This window comes from Pangasianodon hypophthalmus, chromosome 20, assembly GCF_027358585.1.
Source record: "Pangasianodon hypophthalmus isolate fPanHyp1 chromosome 20, fPanHyp1.pri, whole genome shotgun sequence".
Taxonomy (NCBI): Eukaryota; Metazoa; Chordata; class Actinopteri; order Siluriformes; family Pangasiidae; genus Pangasianodon; species Pangasianodon hypophthalmus.
In genome coordinates this window covers 9248769-9268880 of record NC_069729.1, presented here as the reverse complement: position 1 = coordinate 9268880, position 20112 = coordinate 9248769, and the positions used below count along the sequence as shown (strand labels likewise).

The 20112-nt window shown below is 37.4% G+C and overlaps 1 protein-coding gene across 5 annotated transcripts; it reads right to left on the bottom strand.

The window, feature by feature from the left end:
* Positions 1-218: 218 nt before the first annotated feature.
* Positions 219-19249, bottom strand: inavab (innate immunity activator b). 5 transcript variants are annotated; one of them, XM_026935590.3, is made up of 10 exons: positions 18670-19245; positions 9415-9502; positions 8128-8261; positions 6995-7117; positions 6536-6764; positions 6343-6396; positions 5194-5488; positions 4410-4565; positions 3280-3982; positions 219-636 (listed from the first exon to the last, which is right to left on the bottom strand). In XM_026935590.3, the coding sequence occupies exons 2-10, from the start codon at positions 9467-9469 to the stop codon at positions 559-561; spliced, it is 1827 nt and encodes a 608-aa protein (XP_026791391.1). In that variant the 5' UTR covers positions 9470-9502; positions 18670-19245; the 3' UTR covers positions 219-558. The 5 variants fall into 5 exon arrangements, with proteins under 5 accessions (XP_026791391.1, XP_026791390.1, XP_026791388.1 ...); XM_026935589.3 differs by having other exon boundaries at positions 4410-4571; positions 5194-5485; positions 18670-19244; XM_026935587.3 differs by having other exon boundaries at positions 4410-4571; positions 18670-19240.
* Positions 19250-20112: the final 863 nt, after the last annotated feature.

Sequence of the window (20112 nt, the reverse complement as noted above, 5' to 3'; positions counted from 1 at the left end):
TACTCATTTTTATGAAGGGTGCTAATAATTATGCAGTGTACTATATGATGTGTTTTCCTTTATTTGTCAAATGTCCTCATTGCACCTAAAACTTTTCAGAAAAATGTCTCATACTGTACACTTGGGTGTATGGGCAGCAACAGTAAAATTTAAATTTAAATTAAAAAAGAAAATAAACACACAAATAAAACAATAAAACATCTTGAGTTACACTGAGATTTCTAAGACCACACTCCTCTCCATTTTATTTGCATCAGTAGCAACACAGAATGACAAGGGAAAATGTAACGCATGAAAGCTACTCTTAGTAACAAATTACAGTTTGTTAAAAAAAAAGAAAAAAAAAGAAATATAGAAATAAAATCTATTCTGTTAACAACATTGTTTCAACAACAAGTTCAAAAAGTAAAAAAAAAATTACTGTAATGTCTTTTATATAAAAATGCTTTTGAAAATATAAAAGCTTAGCCAAACTACAGATACAACCACTGATATTTTCATCTAATTATTCAATAAATTAAAACATAAATAGGACTTTTGTCAGTGAGGGTCCTTTTGCTACACCTGGCTGACAATCTCTTGGTCGTCTTCTTCATACCATTTCACTGGTGTTCTGTCTGCAGTCCTTTGGGGGACCTGGAACAGAGCATATAAAAAGAAAAGATTTGCAAAATATGCACAGAGTGCCTAATTCCTGCAAACTGCTGAGAGAGAGTGAGAGAGAAAAAGAATGCAAGTATCCTGTATTACGTATTGCCACTGGAACTCTGAGGGAATGCCTTCACACAGAGGGAATGCCTTCACACTCAGCGTGTGGGTGACACAGTGACTCAGTGGCCAATATTGTCTCAGATTCACTGAAATGTTATTCCTTTCTTGTCTTTTTTGGTTTCTTATTTTATTGTTATGGTATTTACACTATAATAGGAACACCTGTTCCCCTGCTCATTCATGTAGTTATTCAATCAGTCAATCAAGTAGTAACAGTGCATAACATCATGCAGATACAAGTCAAGAATATGATTTTGCATAGTTGTTAGTGCCAAATGGTTTGGTTTGAGGAAATTGCTGATCTCGCATGATTTTCACACACAGCAGTCTCCACAGATTACATAGAATCCGCAGAAACAAAAAAACATCCAGACAGTGGCAGTTATGCCTTGTTGATGAGAGAGGTCAGGAGAGAATGGCCAGATGGTTTGAACTGATAGGAGGCCTTCAGTAACTCAAATAACCACTCTTTACAACCATGGTGAGCAGAAAAGCATTTCAGAATGCACAACAAGTCAAACTTTGAAGCAAATGGGTTACAACAGCAGACTTCATCGGGTTCAGCCAAGAACAGGAATCTGAGGCTGGGCCTGGGCAGCTGAAGATTGGAATAACACTGCCTGAGCTTCTGGTGCTGTAACCTACAACCATGCCAAAGTCTCTGAGATCACATTTTTACCCATTCTGATGTTTGCTGTGTATTCCTAATAAAGGAACGGATGATGGACGGATAATGTATATGTGGTTTATAAGATTGATTAGTGTCAAAATAACACTGTGCTGGAAATCAACTCAGGAGAAACAAATATGGCTTGTTTACTAATTATTAGGCTAACTGCTCAAAGGGAACACTGTGGGAGGTTATAAATACTTAAGTTAAATGAGTAAAACTAGCATTCTTTTTAATTTGGACATATTATGTGCTGGAAATTACCCCAACAGCTGTCTTTAGGAAACTCAACCATCTAAATCATTAGTAATGGCTGACATGTGATACAGGAATGCAGCAGCTATGTGTGTCAAGCGGAGTCAGAGTTCCCACATCCTGTCCCCTGAATAAACTCTGAAAACACAGAGAAGTCTTACATCCAAGGCTTTTCCTGAAGACTGAAGCACACATAAACTCAGACTTAGCTAAACCTTAAATCTGCAGTGCAGTGCAGAATCTGAAAACAACCAAATCATGTATTATTTTAACAAAGAGGCAATTTTCTTAGATTTCTTTGACTGTTACAAAATTATGAAAAAAATGTAAAGTTAGGTACATTTACTGATTTTTTATTTCACTTGTCCAAGCAAAGCATTTCCTTTTAGAGCTGGATACAATTCTGGGGGAATTCCCATTCATTTATCATCTTACTAAGTCATTTTACTTGAGTATGTGCAGCAAATCTTTGGTTTACAATTGTTTTCCTTGGTATTGATTGTTTTACTTTTAAATAATCTTAGTCATACTGGGTTTTTTAACACTTGAATTTTTCTTCAGACATGGCTACACAAACAGGCCCAGACAGTGCCAGAATCCCTTGATGTGCATTTTCGGTAAATTCTTTCCTCCTCCAACAGACAAAAACATGACAGTAAGCTGAGCTTCAGGAATTCTGTTTCATTAACCTCTCAGCTATGAGAAAAGATGAGGGATGTTTGTTTGTGGCACTTAATTAATTAATCCATCAATTAACTAACTGACAAATCTATAATCAAGTAATGCTTTAATAAAGCAATGGATAATTGATGAACAGGTCAATCAGTGAAATAAAATCTAGATAAAATAAAGCAATTTTTTTCTTTTTTCAAAAGTCGGATGAACAAATTGCATAGAAAATCGCTTAACACTATTTGTGCTTGTGGCTTTGGACAAAAATAACAGCTAGCTTAATGTGCAATGTTTGCTTTCTGTTCTGTAAATTTGATGCATGTTTGCTTGCTAGCTACATAGTTAATGCAAGCTAACTCTAGCTTGCTGACCACATGATAAAATCAGATCATAGTTAGATGATGTGGCAAATAATAATGATAGCTGCCTAGGTCCTGAAAACAGATAATAATTCCCTTAATAAAAGACATTCTTGTAAATTGCTTTCAGATGATTACCACATTGGGTTTTCCTAATCACCACTACTTAGTGTGATGCCAATCAAGAGAACCCTAAACCACTGACAGCTTCTGTACCACTTTGTGAAATGATTCACATCAGGTTCAATTCCACCTAGTGGCAAAGTGGTTTAATAAATAAGTAAAAAGAGCAATAAATTATGCAATCAACAAATAAAGAAATAATTATTAATCACAGTTTTACATGTTTGTATTAATTATGAAAATCACATTTTCAGTTTTATTTCCATTATATGATTAATTTGCTATTGTTTTCTCAACTGACTTAATTTCAGTTCACTCATTTTTAATTTTCAAATTATAATGTAACTATTGATTTATCTATTTACCCACTAACTTAAACATTTCCTTTATTAATTGATTTGTCAGGAAATACTAATCTAGCTGCTTTACCTGATCATAGATGTCATGGTGATGTGAGAGTGGCGACTCGTGTAAGGGCAGGTTCCGAATGCGCACAGCACCCTGTCTGTCTAGAGACCGTGGCCGTAGCTGACAGCGCTGATGCCATGACTTCAGCTCGTCTGAAACCACCTGTCGTGGTAGAGCTCTGCTTTGGTGCTGGGGGTACTCTTTGAGTGATGGGGCCCGGGATAGCTTCAGGTGGTGGGGGATCAGTCTGCCCCCTTGTTGGTATAGTGGCGGTTCTTCGTACCAGTACTCGTAGTGACCATTGATGCAAGGAGAAGGCTGGTGCCTGATATACATTCTACTCAAGTCCATATCATGGCCCCTTCCCTCATCTATATAGCCTCTGTAGAGCTTGGGGGAAAGCTGGGCCGAGGAGTTTTTGTAGTACCTGTGGGTTACATAGGACGGCGAGCTGTGATTAGAGTAGTGGTATCTGTGCTGTGCCTGACATAGCTGCTCTGGCTCAGCCAAAAGCTCCTGGCATGGTGAGCTGGTGTAGGAAGGAGCCGACGAGTGCTCAGAGTTACTGTCCTCTGAGCTGGAGTGGTGTACTGGGTTTCCCACAGCCAACGTTATAGGGGAGTACTCTGGTGTCTTCAAAATAACATCGGTCAGTCGTCTTCTGGGACCACGCGACCGGCCTCTGTCACGCTCTGCATTATTTGCTGGATCACTACTGGGAACTCTGTCAAAGTGCAGACATTTACATCAATTAATATGAAAATCATCAAAGTCAAGGAAATAAAGAAATATATAAGGGTGCTTTTACATATGCAGCTCAATGTGCTTGATTCGAACCCTGGTGCATTTGGTTCCTTGGTGCAGTTTGTTGAGCAGGTAAGGATACAGCAATTGCACTGGAATGTGGACCAATACAACTGGTCCAAGACTGCCTGAACTGCTTCCAAGTGAAATCTAGCTCAGTTTGATTGCAGTGACAAAGCAATTTGACCCTGAATCAACCGAACTGCAGCAAGTGAATCAAATATGCAGTGTATTTTGGGTTGCAGGCAAAAATATATATAAATTTTGGTCCGATTTGGGCGTGGCAAAGGACCAAAATGTGTGAAAAGCAATTTTTCACACAAGCAATTTTTGAAGCAATTCCTGACCTGAGGGACAGTACTCTTCGAAGATGCATCTCTGGGGTAGAGGGGGTACTGCTGGACTGTGTGTGTCTCGGTGCTGTATGTTTGGGTATCTGCAGCTTCAGGTCTACCTCTTCTAAACAAGTTTCCAGTGGGGGCAATGTAGAACAGGAGGCAGGACTGCAACTTAAACAATTACAGTGATTTTGTGACAGAAAATATTTTTTTCCTGAGTTCAGCCACTTTTCCAATGTAGGGCCAAATGGTTAACTGCTACAATGGCCTTTCCATCTGGACATAGTTTGGAGTGGAACGCTTACAAATGTCCATGCTCAGTTCAGCAGAACCATTCTGGTGTGATGGTTTAATACCTTAAGGTCACTGTTCTGATGCCCCATCTATTGTTTTTTACGATGATACGTCCTTATCATGTTGAATTCGTGGGACAGTGTAGTTGTGCAGTATAGTAAATACTTGCACTAATTGTGCTAAACAGCACAAAACACTTCCTTGTCCCATTTACATGTGACTGCACCAGTAATAAAATGGTAGTGGTAACCATTCAGCCCTACAGTGGAAAAGAGGCTTTAGTTGCGTTACAAATAATTTCCTGCCACCTCTATAATTTGTTTAAGATGGCTATTAAAGTGGAGATGTAATTATTTACCCCCCAAAATTACTAGTGTTTTATAATGATCAAAAAGCACATGAGAGGGTTATCATTCAAATGCTGAGGGGAGGGTCTGAAAATTCAGTTTATAAACAAAAGCTGCAGGCTCCCATTAACAAATCTCTTATGTTGACATACCTGGAGCTAGTGCTACTGGAGTGAGACTTCTTCTGTTTCTGGTAAGGTTGATCAAGGCTGGACTCCTTCCAAGGGGAATTCTGGATTGGGGCAGGGTCATACTCCAGCGAGGGGCCATGACATAGGTGCAAATGCTCGAGAGGTGGCTGATGGGGGCTGGGTCTTGGCTCAGGGGGATGAAGCAGGGGACCAGAGGGATTTAGAGAAAGAAGGGAAGGGCCTGGGGCCACAGAATGAAGCTCTGTAATAGAAGGGGGCTCAGAGGAAGCCTGGGATGACTGGCTTGTCAGCTCTTCTGAAACAAAGACAAGAAAGAAGATACTGTCAATAAAAATAAATTGGGAAAAACAAATCAATGCGTTAGCCACACACACAAATCTAATAATATATATTACCTGACTGAAATGTTCTATTTGTTTTAATAGTATATTATTATTATTATTATTATTATTATTATTATTATTATTTAATAAAAACAAATTTTTTTTTTTAATTCAGCTTGCTAGTGGACTTTTCCATGTCCTACTGTACATAGCATAAGGACAGCATAAGCTTTATGTATTTGCTCTTACGTTTACCAAGGATGTAACCAAATACGAATATATTACTCGACTCGAGCAGAAAATGCATCCTAAATGAATACGAATACAGATACAAACAATATTTTGTAGAAAGCTTGCCAGGTTTAGTGATGTGGATTCCACAGAACAAAACAAAAAAGTCACACAAGAATGAAGTTTTTACTTTCATGTGGAGCGTTAAAGAACAGTTTGTCAACTCTCAGAAAGAGGATTGCCAGCTACAACTCAAAAACCACACAAAAAGACTTGAAACTAATTGTTTGGGTATAGGCTGACACAAAGCGTGCCAGAAAGTTCGACAGGGTGTCTGGTTGCAAATCTATGTTCTGCAAATGCTATTTTTTTTTTTTTAATTTGTGAATGGAAAATTCAGATTAACTTCGTTTTCCTGGGTATAGTGGAAGGGCAAAGTGAAAGGGTAAAAAAAAAAAAAAAAAGAAACTTCTGGTATAAACCATGCCCACTTCCAGTTTAAATAAGAATGCAGATAGATAGAAATATCAATACAAATATTCTGAGCACTAGACAAATACAGATAACGGCACTGTGTTACACCCCTAACATTTACCTTCATCCAACACTGCAGAATCTGACAATGAACTGTTATCCGAAGTGGCATGATCTGGAAACACAAGCAATGATATTGTCATTAAATGTGATATATGACACATTGGAGATCAGAGACACAAGAGGCGAGTACCAGTGAGTATTACAGCGAAGAAGCTAGCTATACTAGGTCCACTGACAAAAAGGGTCCTCACGTTTTTGTGTGATTATACAAGGTCGTGGTGAGGAGCGGCCGTATTCGAGACGTAGTTGGAATAAAGAATCTTGGAGCTCCTTAAGTTTCTGCTCCTCACGCTTGCACTGCTGCACTCTGCTTTTCTTTACTGCCTTGCTCAGATGCTCTTCATGGCACAGCCTGTGCGCTGCTGTGTAGATCTGTTGCTGCAGGGCCAGCTTAGCTTCCACTGAGCATAGCTCTGAGTCCTGAAGGTTGATCAGTAGTGTTAAATTCATTTAAAATTAAATAAAGTTGATTCATTCACTAATTATTACCACAAATCAGGTTTATCTAAGATAAATTGTGAGGTGAAATGTGACCTTACAATATTTTTGGCTTCAACCCTAAAGAATATACATTTAACTCTTTTAATGTAGGTCTTAGATTTTATTGGAGATAATTATGACAAGATATGGCCTTTGGTTTAATTTTGTACCTCGTCTCTGTGCAGAATGCTTTGCTCATCCAACTTAAAAGCAGCCCCAATGCGTTTGCGTATCTGCGGAGGTTTCTCTCCAGGCAGCAGAGGGTAGTCAGAACACAAATGTCCAGTGAGCTCCTGTATGAAGTGGAAGATCTATCATTTTATTATAAAGGGTGAGCAAATTAAAAGACTGGCAAAAAGGACAGAGTATCAGGGCATGCTTATACTTGTAATTTCATACTTTACGTAATTTCATACTTCACACCCACAGGCGCATAGCTGAAATGTAACCAAAACTTTTGCAGAGGTGTATAAACTAACAAGTTATTGGAAATGTGGCTTTAACTGGGGTTCCTGCTTATCCTGTATGAATCACTGCATTCAGTCCAGTCAAGTCCAGACAAGTTTGTATTCTCAACCCCTGTAAGCTTGCACAATGTGGTTATATGAAGATTTTCTTTTCTTTCTCATCCTGCTTCCTAAGGCAATCCTACTGTCCCTCCCAAGATCAGCTCTGTTTGAGGTATGCAGAGTAAGGCTTGTGCTGATATCTCTCTAACTGAGGAAATAATCTTCACATGGCTAGCTTTGGTGAACCACATCAGGGGTGTGTCTGTTCAAGTACAGACAATAGACACACAGTCACTACGGAATGACTTCAGTCCTTATTGTGACAGAGGGCTGAGGTGTCATCAGAGACAAGCCCACACAAGTGCAAAGGTTATTCTTACAAGAAGCAAAGTTAACTTAGTGGTCAGGAAGTCACTCAGTGGAAGGAAAGTATTTCTCATGGTTGAAAAAAATCTGCACTACTTCCAATTAACATACCTGATACAGTCAAGTCATAAAATCTAGAAATATTTATACTTTTTTGATACAATGATCAAATGTATTTACAGATCAGTTAATAACTGAAGTTAAAGGATGTTTTTAATTAAGTATAAAAATATATTATGTTATCAGTTTTAGATTACCAGTTCTGTTCTGTTAGATTACCAGTTCTGTTCTGTCATTCACACAAATCAAAGGTAAATAGAGATTTTAGCGGGCTTGCTTTCCATGCTGAAGTTCTCTGTAGTTTTGTTCACAAACTAGAGCATGTCTGTTAGAAGAGTGTACATGTGTGTGTTTTGAACATTACTCACAGCCTCTCTAATACAGAGTTTCTTCAGCTCCAGAATACAAAGCTCAAGCCTGTCCTGTAATGACTGCCGTTTTAGCTTCACAGCCCGAGTGTGTGTACCCACTTCCTTGGTTACAATAATAGGACTGTCCAGTCCTACAACACACAGAAATACTCAGAATAGTCAGGTTAAAGTTAAAGTAACTAAAAATATATATTTTTCTCAGTCATTTACTCTGTTCTTTTTACTTTATTGTTTTCATAGTGTCTATTTAACAAAGTACACATAATAATGAGTAGTAAATTGCATGGCTTTTATTGCATATAGAAGTAACATCAGATGCTTATTCCTAGATTTAGTTTGCATTGTTTCAAGATGACAGGCTCTGAAAACTTGTTCAAGTATGGTAGCATATAGTGTGTAAGGTTAAAAAAAAAAGCATATTTATACAAGAATAATGTGCCCAAATTGTGAAAAGGTGATTGCTAATGCCTTTCAGCAGAGGAAATTGGCCTGACAAGAATGCTGGGGACTAAGTTCACTCTCTCAGGTCAGCAGTGACTTGAGGCAAAAGTGATTGTGTTAGGAATGTCTGAGGAGATCACACACTCAATGCATTTGCATTCATAGGTGCAACAGCACACAAAGAGACGTTTGACTATGTGTTAGTAGTATACAGCCGTGCATCAGCAGAGTTGACCCAGCTGTACCAAAAACAAAAATGCCAACTTCACTGTAGATTTTTATAGAATTTTGTGATGGAGTGTGACTATTACATCCTTAGGGAAGAATGTGTCCTCAACTCCAAAATACACAGCTATACTTATGGGCACTATGAACACAGTGTTATCACATTCCACAAAACATACACCCAGGGTAGGACAATGCATAGGTTTCCTTAAGTGGCATGGACAAACAAGTGCGCACAGTGATTAAGGAGAAAAGATTTTGTAACTCAAACTCATAAAACCTCTCATTCTTAATGGTAGATTTTTTTCCCCTTAAATTTTCTAAAATATAGTGTTGATGTTACCCTAATAGGCACAGACATTTCACACATTTGATCACACATTTCATTCAGTAGCAGCAGTACTCACAGGACTAGGGCTAGGAGTTTATATATATTTATATAACACACACAAAATTTATTTTTTATTTTATTTTATTTTTTTCCTGCAGGTTGAAGCTTGTCTTGTAACAACACCTGGTCAAGAATCATTAAGCACCATGGTATACTAGGGAGTTAGGACTATGAAAAGTTATTACAAAATTATGCAATTACTTGTGGAAAGTTATGGCTGTGCCTACCAGAATGCAGAATAATCCCACTGTCTGTGTCACTGATCTCCTCTTTGGCCTCCATGTCTGCAAGACTGGCACTCTTCAAGTCTAAACACTATGTTTTCAATGTAAAAAAGAAAAAAGAAAAAGAAAATATATATAAAATTAGTACTGAATTATATTTAAATGCATGGTCACAAAGAGTTAGTATTGTATTAGTATTAGTATTAGTATATTTCACAAAGAATTTAGTAGCTAAACTGAGTATAGTCCTGTGGAGCCACAGGGACAGGGAGCCACAACAGGGAGCTTCTGACCCTGAGCCACAGGGGTCAAAACAGATTCCATGTCAGGCAAACAATGGCTTAGTGGGCTTTTGAAATCTCTCTCAATCTATGGTATGATATATGATATGGCAACAAATAAGGATGCCTGTAATGTGGGTTCAGCAACAATATGGATGTAATTTATTTTCTAATTCTATGACAATTGTACAACATTATTGCAATTGTATCCAAAATTGTGCTTAATTGAAATGACTATAAAATACTATCTCTCTCATTCCAACACAGTCACATGTAACTACACATAAACACAGAGTGATACAGATGTACCAGCATTTGGGCTACAGGCCAATGGAAATATCTGCTTAGCTTGCTTAGACAATGTGTGTCAGTCTGTGTTAAAATGACAGTGTCTTGAGTAAGCAGTTATATCCACAGCTGGGAGAATGATTAACAAGTAAGTGCTGTTTATTAGTGATACATCACTACACATATTACAAAACTTATTATTGTGAAATCGTTTCTGCCTTTGACTATCTTACACAATTTTTAAAACCTGTTTAATAAACTAATCTGAATGTATAGGTGAATTAAAAAATGCTAGTCTGACAAATCACAAACTTTTAATGTGTGTGTGTGTAGTTTAGTAAAAGTTCAATGTAGTTCACAATTTCCAGAAGACTTAACACCTTACATGCACCACAGAAATCTACCGGAGAATTAAACAACTTGAAAACCTACATATTACAGTCCTGTCATAGATACTGAAAAAAAAAACTAATTGTTACTTACATGTTCAAGTATCGTAAGTAAAAGAAGGACAAAAAAAAGATCAGTTCACTTCCATAGCTGAAGTTACACAAAGCAGAGCAGTTCTCTCCACTCTGTAGGTATGAGTCAGATTGACTCCTTGAGCTTGGTTGCCAGCTCTGCACGACAAATTCAGCCCAAATGTCATTTAAAGCAGCTAAAAAAACAGCGTAATGTTCAATAGGACACCAAAAGAGAAGCAGCATTTAGAACATGTGTGTTTCTTCATCAGTTCTTGAAAGTACTAAAAAAAATACATAAACTGCACTGGAGCACAAAACACTGCATACTTTAATTAATATTGGCTAATCTACATAGCTATTGTTGAGAATAGTATCAAGAAGAGCTCACTGAAAACGCTACCGCCACTTAAGTGACCTAATGTATGTAAAAAAGCAACTCCAGCCAGAGGACAGAAAATATCAGTCAACCTGTGAAGTTTAAAAGCTCAATTCCTAGGTAATGGTGTGAACCTGGCAACATTGCCCTCAAGCCTCGATTAGGGAGTGTCGTGCGCACACCTGTGTGAACAGTGGCACACATACATGCCTAAAGCAAACCGGTAATGACTCTGCTTGTTTTAGTTCTGTTTTTCTGACATACAGCTATGACACATTTATACAAAGATTTTGCGGCAACGCATGATTTCTGCCTGGCTTAGTCTATAGTATATTAGGCCTATTATAATTACCACAGTGAAGTTCTGCTGTCAGGCAAGATCTGTCAATCCTTTCTAACATAACATAATGACTATAATGTCCCAAGAGTGGTGTATGATATTTTGCAACATTTGCAGTATAATATTAGTAGTCCCCTGACTTAACACAAAATCTACAGTAGCCTGTTTTAATTACCATTTGAGTTGTACATACAAAAAGCAATACCGTATGCAATACTATACCCCTCCTCTTAGAAAGCATGTATGTCAGGCAGATTGTCCTCCAGAATGTTGTAGGAGTCCCTGCATTTGTTGCTTCCATGCATCAGTCACATGCATAAAGAAACCTTATGCTTACACTGGCACTCCAAGAATGTCAATTTATATAAACTGTGTTGGTCACATCACAAAATACGAAGTGCAGTAATATCAGAGATCATGCATAGTCTCCACATACATTTTAAATGAGAAGGGCTGACTGACATTATCCCTCTGTAGAATTCCACTTGAGGTCAAAGAAGTGAGCAAAAAAGGTTTACTAATTTGAAAAGCACAGTAGACAAGAAATGTCTCACAGTGTCTCAAAATAGTATTCTTAGACAAACACTGTTACGCTGACTAAAGTACTGTTAGCATCTGCTAACAGCTCGTTGAGATTCAGAGCTTAATATAGTGTAAGGCAGATTAAGCAACTGATGCATGTAATAATGCGGATATTTAGAAATGAACACAACCTAACCATATGAAATTACATTACCCTTTTTGAGGAGAGTTCACATGCAGAAACATTTTTTTGCTATTTATGCAAACATGGTAAAAGTTACTAAAACCCCGAGACTGTTTTATTGAGCTACAAATAGCTTTAATAGGAAGTAATTGAATTTTGTGGTTTGTGTCATACAGGTCAGCAGAAATATCTAAAGGAATTTCCAGGCCTTTCACTTTTACTACAGTTTAACCATGTTTGAAAGGTTTGAAGAGACGTCAATACCACATTACTTTTTAGCCCATAATAAATAATGCATTGGCTTTAACTGACAAAGTAAAAAAACAAAACAAAACAAACAAAAAAAAACCCATAAATTTCTACAGCAGACTACTCAAGATTAGAGGAAAAAATCGAGCAGGGAAAAATACATGTCAGTTAAGCTGAGTTAGAGGTGCTTTGAAAGCCTCAAAAAACATGAAACAAAAAATAAAAACACTTAACAACACAATTTCAGTGGAGGAAAAGATGGTTCTATATGTTTCTCTTCATTTAAACCTCACTAGCAGATAGTTATGTTAACTAGTTATGCCAAAAAGAACTGACTATTCATGAATAGGTTTTTATTTATTTTACTACTCAAAAAAGTGTCAGATGTGATTCAATGACTTATAAGTACAGATGAGCAAAGTTTCCAACCTAAACTAATAAAAATACACTCACCGTCCACTTTAATAGGAACACCTGCACACCTGTTTATTTATGCAGTTATCCAATCATTCAATCATGTGGCAGTAGCAAAATGCATAAAATCATGCAGATACAGGCCAAGAGCTTCAGTTAATGTTCACATCAAATATCAGAATGGGGATATTGGATACTGTGACTGTAGCAAGCTTGTTGGTACCAGATGGGCTGGTCTGAGTATTTCATAAACGGCTGATCTCCTGGGATTTTTACACATGACAATCTCTAGAGTTTACACAGAATGGTGCAAAAAAAAAAAAAAAAAAAAAAAAAAAAAAAAATCCTGTGAAAATAGGGTCTGCAGGCTGAAACACCTTGTTCACATCAGGTTCAACTCCTGTCAGCCAAGAACAAGAATCTGAGGCTATCATGGGCACAGACTCACCGAAACTGGACAGCTGAAGACTGGAAAAAGACCAGGTGATTTTTTTTCTAATCTTCAACTCCCCATTTTGGGTGAGCCTGTGCCCATAATAGCCTCCTATTCCATTTCTTGGCTGACACCCAATGTGGTCTTCTGCTATTGTAACCCATCCACCTCATGGGTCAGTATTCTGTGCATGCTGAGATTCTTTTTCTGTTCACCATGGTTGTAAAGAGTGATTATATGAGTTACTATATTCTTCCTGGCAGCTCAAACCAATCTGGCCATTTTCCTCTGTCCTCTCTTATCAGCAAGGAGTTTCCACCCACAAAACTGTTGCACACTCAATGTTTTTTGTTTTTTGCACCATTCTGTGTAATTTCTAGAGACTGTGTGTGAAAAGTCCGGGAGATCAGCAGTTTCTGAAATACTCAAACCAGTCCATCTGGGATGCCAATGTTAAAGTCACAGAGATCAAATTCTTTCGCCATTCTGATGTTTTGAAGTGAATAGTAACTGAAGTTCTTGACCTGTATCTGCATGATTTTTTGCATTGTGCTGATGCCACATGATTGGCTGTTTGGATAACTGCATGAATGTGTAACTGTAATGGTGGTCCTAATAAAGTGGACAGTGAGTGTATATCATACAAAACACTGAAAGAAATTAGTTGAACAAAAATTAATAAGATCTTGTATGAAGTGTTTTATTACTGATATGTAATTAGCATGAAAAAACATGTTATGATATTGAAGCATCTTCAGATAACTGCTTTTAAGCATCTGACCAAGACTCCACATCCAAGTTTGAGCTTCATGGTGCCTCCTGAACTCATTTGTGCTTATTGCTCCATTAAAGTAATTATGATGTGGTAAAGGTTTTACAATTTATATGTTAACATGAAACCCTATTACTTTTTTTTTTTTTGCATAATGCATAATTTTAACTATTTTTATAAATAAAGCATTTTTCAGGTTGTTAAATGGTATGTTTAAACATCTTCAGACCAGACATGAAAAATTTAATTCATTAATAAGCAAATTGTTGGTGGAATTTACCTACACTTGTTTTAAAATTAAATATGATCATACATAGCTTTGATGACTAGGAGCCAGTGTGGTGTTTGGTTAGTTCTGCATCCATATGATTTCAGTACGGTACAGAAGGAATTATTTTAAGGACTGTCTACCCAAAATGTAGGCCAAATATTCTGTAGAGTTCTGCTGATCTGTTATCTCTCCTCATTGTGACTATGTAGCGTACGTAAGCCTACCATTCCTGTCCTTTCAGACTGGGAACTCAAGTGCACTGAGGCCAGCAGTGAACTGCCTTTCAATAATTTCAAACTAGGCGTTGTCTTCACCAAAGGAGGTAGGTTTAATTTTATGTGACAAAAACTACTTTATTATACCAATGTAGAAATTAAACTCCCACAATAATAAATAAAGACCGGTAAGTGTAACGAGTAGACCAATCAGTGCTCAGCACACAATCTTTTGTGACTTTTTGTTACATAGAGGATGGATATTGCTTTGATAATAATATAACTATTGCCTTCCACAAGTTTGTGAAAACAACATTCCTTAACAGTGTTAGCAAATATCATATATTGCAGCATCTCAACAATATTTCAACCTCAGAGGAATATGATGCTTAGTAGCCTCCAATATATGCTTACCTCCAGAAGTGATTTCAGCATAAGTAATAAGTGATTTGAAATTTATTTAGGCTATCATTTGAAATAATTTCTGCTTTGGATGCAGAGCCTCAATGGAAAGGAGACAGAGTATTACCATGCAGGACCACACCCCTAAACTCCAGACTTGCAAGGCTTTGGGGCTCCTTTTGGGGAAATGAACATGTAAAATGGGTTCTGGGATTAAGCAAATATCCCAAAGGTTCAGAATTCAAGGATAATTGCCATCCACTTACTTATGCTTCAGTATAGAAACATATTTTTGTCCTTTTGTAACCTATAAGGAAGTCCAACATTCCTGTGAAAACAGCAGATCCTCTCCTACAGCAGATAGTATAGTATAGTATATATATATTTTACTTGTTCCTGTTTGATGCAGCAGATCAAATTTTTAAACTGAAGAACTATATCAAGAGAACAATAATAATAAGATATAAACATATTCATAGAAATGCAGAATGAACACTAATATCATAAGGTTTAGTGTTACAAAAAAAATACCATAAAAAATTTCCCCCATAGGGATAATCTGATGAAATAAAATAGAGCAACTTACTATAAGAAATTCTTTTAGAGTGTCCAAAAAATTGCTGATAATCATATGCCTATGAGCCCTGACTATGACCCAAAAAGGTCCTGAATTCCAGTACCATTCATGTCCACTTGTTTGCACACCTCTTTTTGAATCCTTCCAATTCAAATCTCTCTTTCATGAGGTAAACAATCATGCAGACTTTCCTCACAAAATATTCCAAGAATGACAAATAATGTAACAGTGTACATGTGTGAGAAAAACATATAGGATGAATAAACAATAGAATGAACGAAAACTTTTTTTTAACAGTTAAGGCTAAAAGTGAAATTGAAGAATTCAAATTAAATTGTAGTGTTTGAGAGTTTTTCCTCTGAGAAACAACCAGGTGGTACAAATGGTAGCTTACTTAGATTGTTACTAAGATTGTGCCTAAAAGTGACAGTTGCAGATTCTCTAGGTGAATTATTTAAAGATAAATAAAATTATACACAATATCTACATGGGGGAGTAACGATGATATCTGAGTCCATATCTGAGTTCTTTACAAGCAAGATAATCAACACCCTAGTATTGTATTTATCATAAACAACTGCTTAATGCCTGGCACTGTCCCTGCATGTTTCAAACATGCAATAGTTCAGCTTCTCCTTAAAAAACCCAACCTTGATGCAAAGGTTCTCAATAATTTTCATCCTATTTCAAAACTACCTTTTCTTTCCGAAATTATGGAAAAGGTGTTTATTTCTCAGCTGTGGTCTTACTTGAATCCCTGAAACTTTTCAGTCTAGTTTTAAAGCTTGCCATAGCACATAGTCTGCCTTACTAAAAGTGACTATCGATCTCTTGTTTGCTGTTGATACTGGTAACTGTGCTGTATTAATGCTATTAGACCTCAGTGCTGTGACCACAACTTTCTTATTGAATGTGGTTGAGCTTCAGGGGACCTTCCTAGACTGGTTCAGCTTGTAGCTTTGTCAGAGAACCTTTTCAGGTAATAATGGCAATTATTTTTCATCTGTTGCCACTATGGGCCACGGAGTCCCCACAGCATTCTTTGCTAGGGGAATTTGGAGGCCAAGTCAGCACTTTGAACTCTTTGTCATGTTCCTTAAACCATTCCTGAACAATTTTTGCGGTGTGACAGGGTGCTTTTTCCTGCTGAAAGAGGCCACTGCCATTAGGGAATACTGTTGCCATGAAGGGGTGTATTTGGTCAAAGTAGGTGGTACATGTCAAAGTAACATCCACATGAATGCCAGGACCCAAGGTTTCCCAGCAGAACATTGCACAGAGCATCACACTGCCTCGGCTGGCTCGCCTTTTTCCCATACTGGTGCCATCTCTTCCCCAGGTTAGTGACACCCACGCATCTGGCTGTCTAAATGATGTAAAAGAAAATGTGATTAATCAGACCAGGCCACCTTCTTCCATTGCTCCATGGTCCAGTTCTGATGCTCACGTGCCCATTGTAGGTGCTTTTGATGGAGTGCTGTCAGCATGGGCACTCTGACCATTCTGTGGCTAAGCAGCCCCATATGCAGCAAGCTGCAATGCGCTATGTGTTCTGACACCTTTCTGTCATAGCCAGCATTAACTTTTTATGACCCTGTTGCCAGTTCACTGGTTGTCCTTGTTTGGACCACTTTTGGTAGGGACTAACCACTGTATACCAGGAACACACCACAAGACCTGCCATTTTGGAGATGCTCTGATCCAGTCGTCTAGCCATCACAATTTGGTCCTCGTCAAAGTTGCTCAGATCCTTACGCTTGCCCATTTTTCCAGCTTCCAACACATCAACTTCAAGAACTTCAGTGTATATGCTTCTGCTGGGTAACACCTTTGGGAAGTATAAAATTTCTTTTCACTGTTACGCTGATCTATCATCCTCTAAATCCCAAAAATTTGTGCTTGCTAAAGTGTCTCAATGAGTATCTGGAGGAGGTCAAATGCTGGACGACAAACCAGAAAAGAAAATGGACATCATTCTTTTCAGCCCTTCCAAACACACTGCCAGTTTACCTTGCTGTCACTTCTTGTCTTCAGATTTGACCAACAAATTTACTCTGTCATCAAGAGTAGTTTTTATCATATTTAATTTTTATTAGTTTTTTATCATCCAAGGGGTTGTAAAAAAAAAAAATCAAACCCCTCCTCTCCAAACAACATTTAGAAAAAGTCATTCATGCTTTCATCTCTTCATGCCTAGATTACTGCAATTCCTTATACATAGGACTCAGTAAGTCAGCACTGGCTTGTCTTCAATTAGTTCAGAACATAGCAGCAATACTGTCTACTGGGACCAAGAAAAGGGTTCACATCACTTCAGTTTTAGCCTCTCTTTTTTTTATTTATTTATTTTTTAAATTAGTTAAAGTCATGGAAATGACAACCCACCATTATCAAAGTTACTATACTTATACTTATTATTGAGTTCATACAGTTATTAGTCTGTTTAATTTAATTCAAAACTCAATAACTCAAAACCAAGTAGCTTCATAAATAATGTCAACTTGGCCATAATGTATTCTGTCAGTAGACATGTCAGGAATGGAAAACTCTATTTATCTAATACATAGATAAAATATTATCATACACACTGAAATAATGTTCATGAAATAAATATGTATTGTGTGGGTCTCTGGAATTTATTTTACTGTTAATGGTGTCCCTGGCTACAAAAGGTTTGAGAACCACTGGTATAGCCTATATATTTAACACATTGCTCATTAGGCATCTCAGTGTACAGCTGGACAACTGCAAAACTATGCTGTGACAATTTTTATTCTTAAAAGCACAAATAAAACCGAATTGAATGTAACACGCAGATTGTTTACTACGACTGTGAGCCAGTTTGAATAAATAATGATAACAGTATATCACCGCACAAGAATTTTATTACTGGACGTTCTTAATGGCCAAACTGTCCGCAGTCACAAACCGAAATTTGTAAAATAATTGCCAGACTATTTGACACATATCCACGCAGATCTTACTCGTGGAACAGATTAGCAGATTAGGACCGATCTTATGTATATAATGTCATGTAAAACAAGTTTCGTGCATTTGCGGAAATTGTTTTCGTTAAATAAATCACTGCAACAACTTCCTAGTTAAATGTCTTCGAGTTAACTAATCTCGTTCTAGATCCGCAGGACCTAACAGCGATCCGTAAACGTGGTAACTAAAGAACTCAATCTGTTTAAGTTCCTGATTTGAAAAAAGTTTCCGATTTGGCCCTAGCTTTTGTTTTGCTGTAAATAAGTAGCATCCTTTCAGTATTAAAAACTTGTGATTTGTACTGTACCTATTTTAAAAGAATATAGGCTAACAATGAAGGTGGTATAACTAAAGGTCAAGTGATTTTATAGGCCTACTGTAAGAAACAGATTACAGTCTATAAGTACATCTCAGTGTATCTGCTTGTGCGTCGTATTCATTTAAAATGCTCTTATTATCAACAAAGACAAACGCTGACTTACCACCTGCACTCATAACAAACGCAGATTCACACTCAAGCTTTCAGGTTTCACACTGGAACATACAGTTATATACAGTTATATCGCATCCACGTTTTCCAAACCATCGCATTCCAGATTTGTTGTAAGAAGGACTCTGAAAGGAGACCATACCAAGCTACAGACTGCAGGGAGGCTGTTCCTGCAGTTTCATTCTCGCCGACCGATGTAGTTACGTAATTTGATCGTTGAAGCCAAAAAACGTTGTCAGTAATAATTGTAAGCTATTCAGAATCTACTGACTTCAGTTATGTTCCAAGATTTTATAAAAATTTCAATACGTGGAAGACTCACCCCCCCATACGCTTCCAAAATGGTATTTTCCTCACTATTCACTAAAACTTTTCCAGTCATTAAAAAGACCCTTCTGGTGCGTAATAACATCACGTGTGCTGAGTTGTGTCAGAAGGTTTAAAATGTACATCTTATCACTGTAACGAACCTTTAACATCGCAAAAAGTTACAGAGACCAGAAACACCATGGACTAAATCAGCCAGTTTTAGTTTGCCAACCGCCGAATTGAGCTGAAAAGTATGTGCCCCCACCTTCTGACCGGAAAGGGATTACCATAAGAAAGAATCATTTGAAAGAGAAGGGATTGTTAAACACGACCGTTTCAAAGGAATCCGTCGCTCACGGTAGCCTAGACCTTCTATGTAGCCTTTCCTGTTCTCTTTAATAAGAAAAATAAATACAAAGTAAAAATAAAATATTGGCAGATGAAGATCTTTGGAGGTGCTGATGCTAAAGTCATTATTATAAAGTCATAATGTATAAATTCAGAAGGGTAAACTCTGTATTGTGTTTTTCATATTGTCTAAGCTTTCTTATCATTAATTAAACAAAATTAACCCAACACATGATACATTTCCCATGTCCTCAAAGTTGTTGACTCTCTCAGTGTGAAGGAAAATATTTATATCATATTCTAAAGAAGTATGGCACACACACAAACATTTTTAATGACATGTTTGGTAAATTAACACTGCATGTTCTGGAATCTGGAACAAATACACTCACCAAACACTATCAGGAACACCTGTACACCTGCTCATGCAATGATCTAATCAGCCAATCATGTGGCAGCATTGCAATGCATAAAATCATGCGGATAGGGGCCAGCAGCTTTGGGTAATGTTCACATCAACCATCAGAATGGGGAAAAAATGTCATCTCATTGATTTTAAACCATGGCATGATTGTTGGTGCCAGACAGACTGGTTTAAGTATTTCTATAACTGCTGATCTCCTGGGATTTTCACGGCCAACAGTCAAGAGTTTACTCAGAATGGTGCAATAAAGAAAAAACATCCAGTGAGTGGCAGTTCTGTGGATGGAAATGCCTTGTTGATGAGAGAGGTCAACAAAGAATGGGCAGACTGGTTCGAGCTCACAGAAGGGCTACA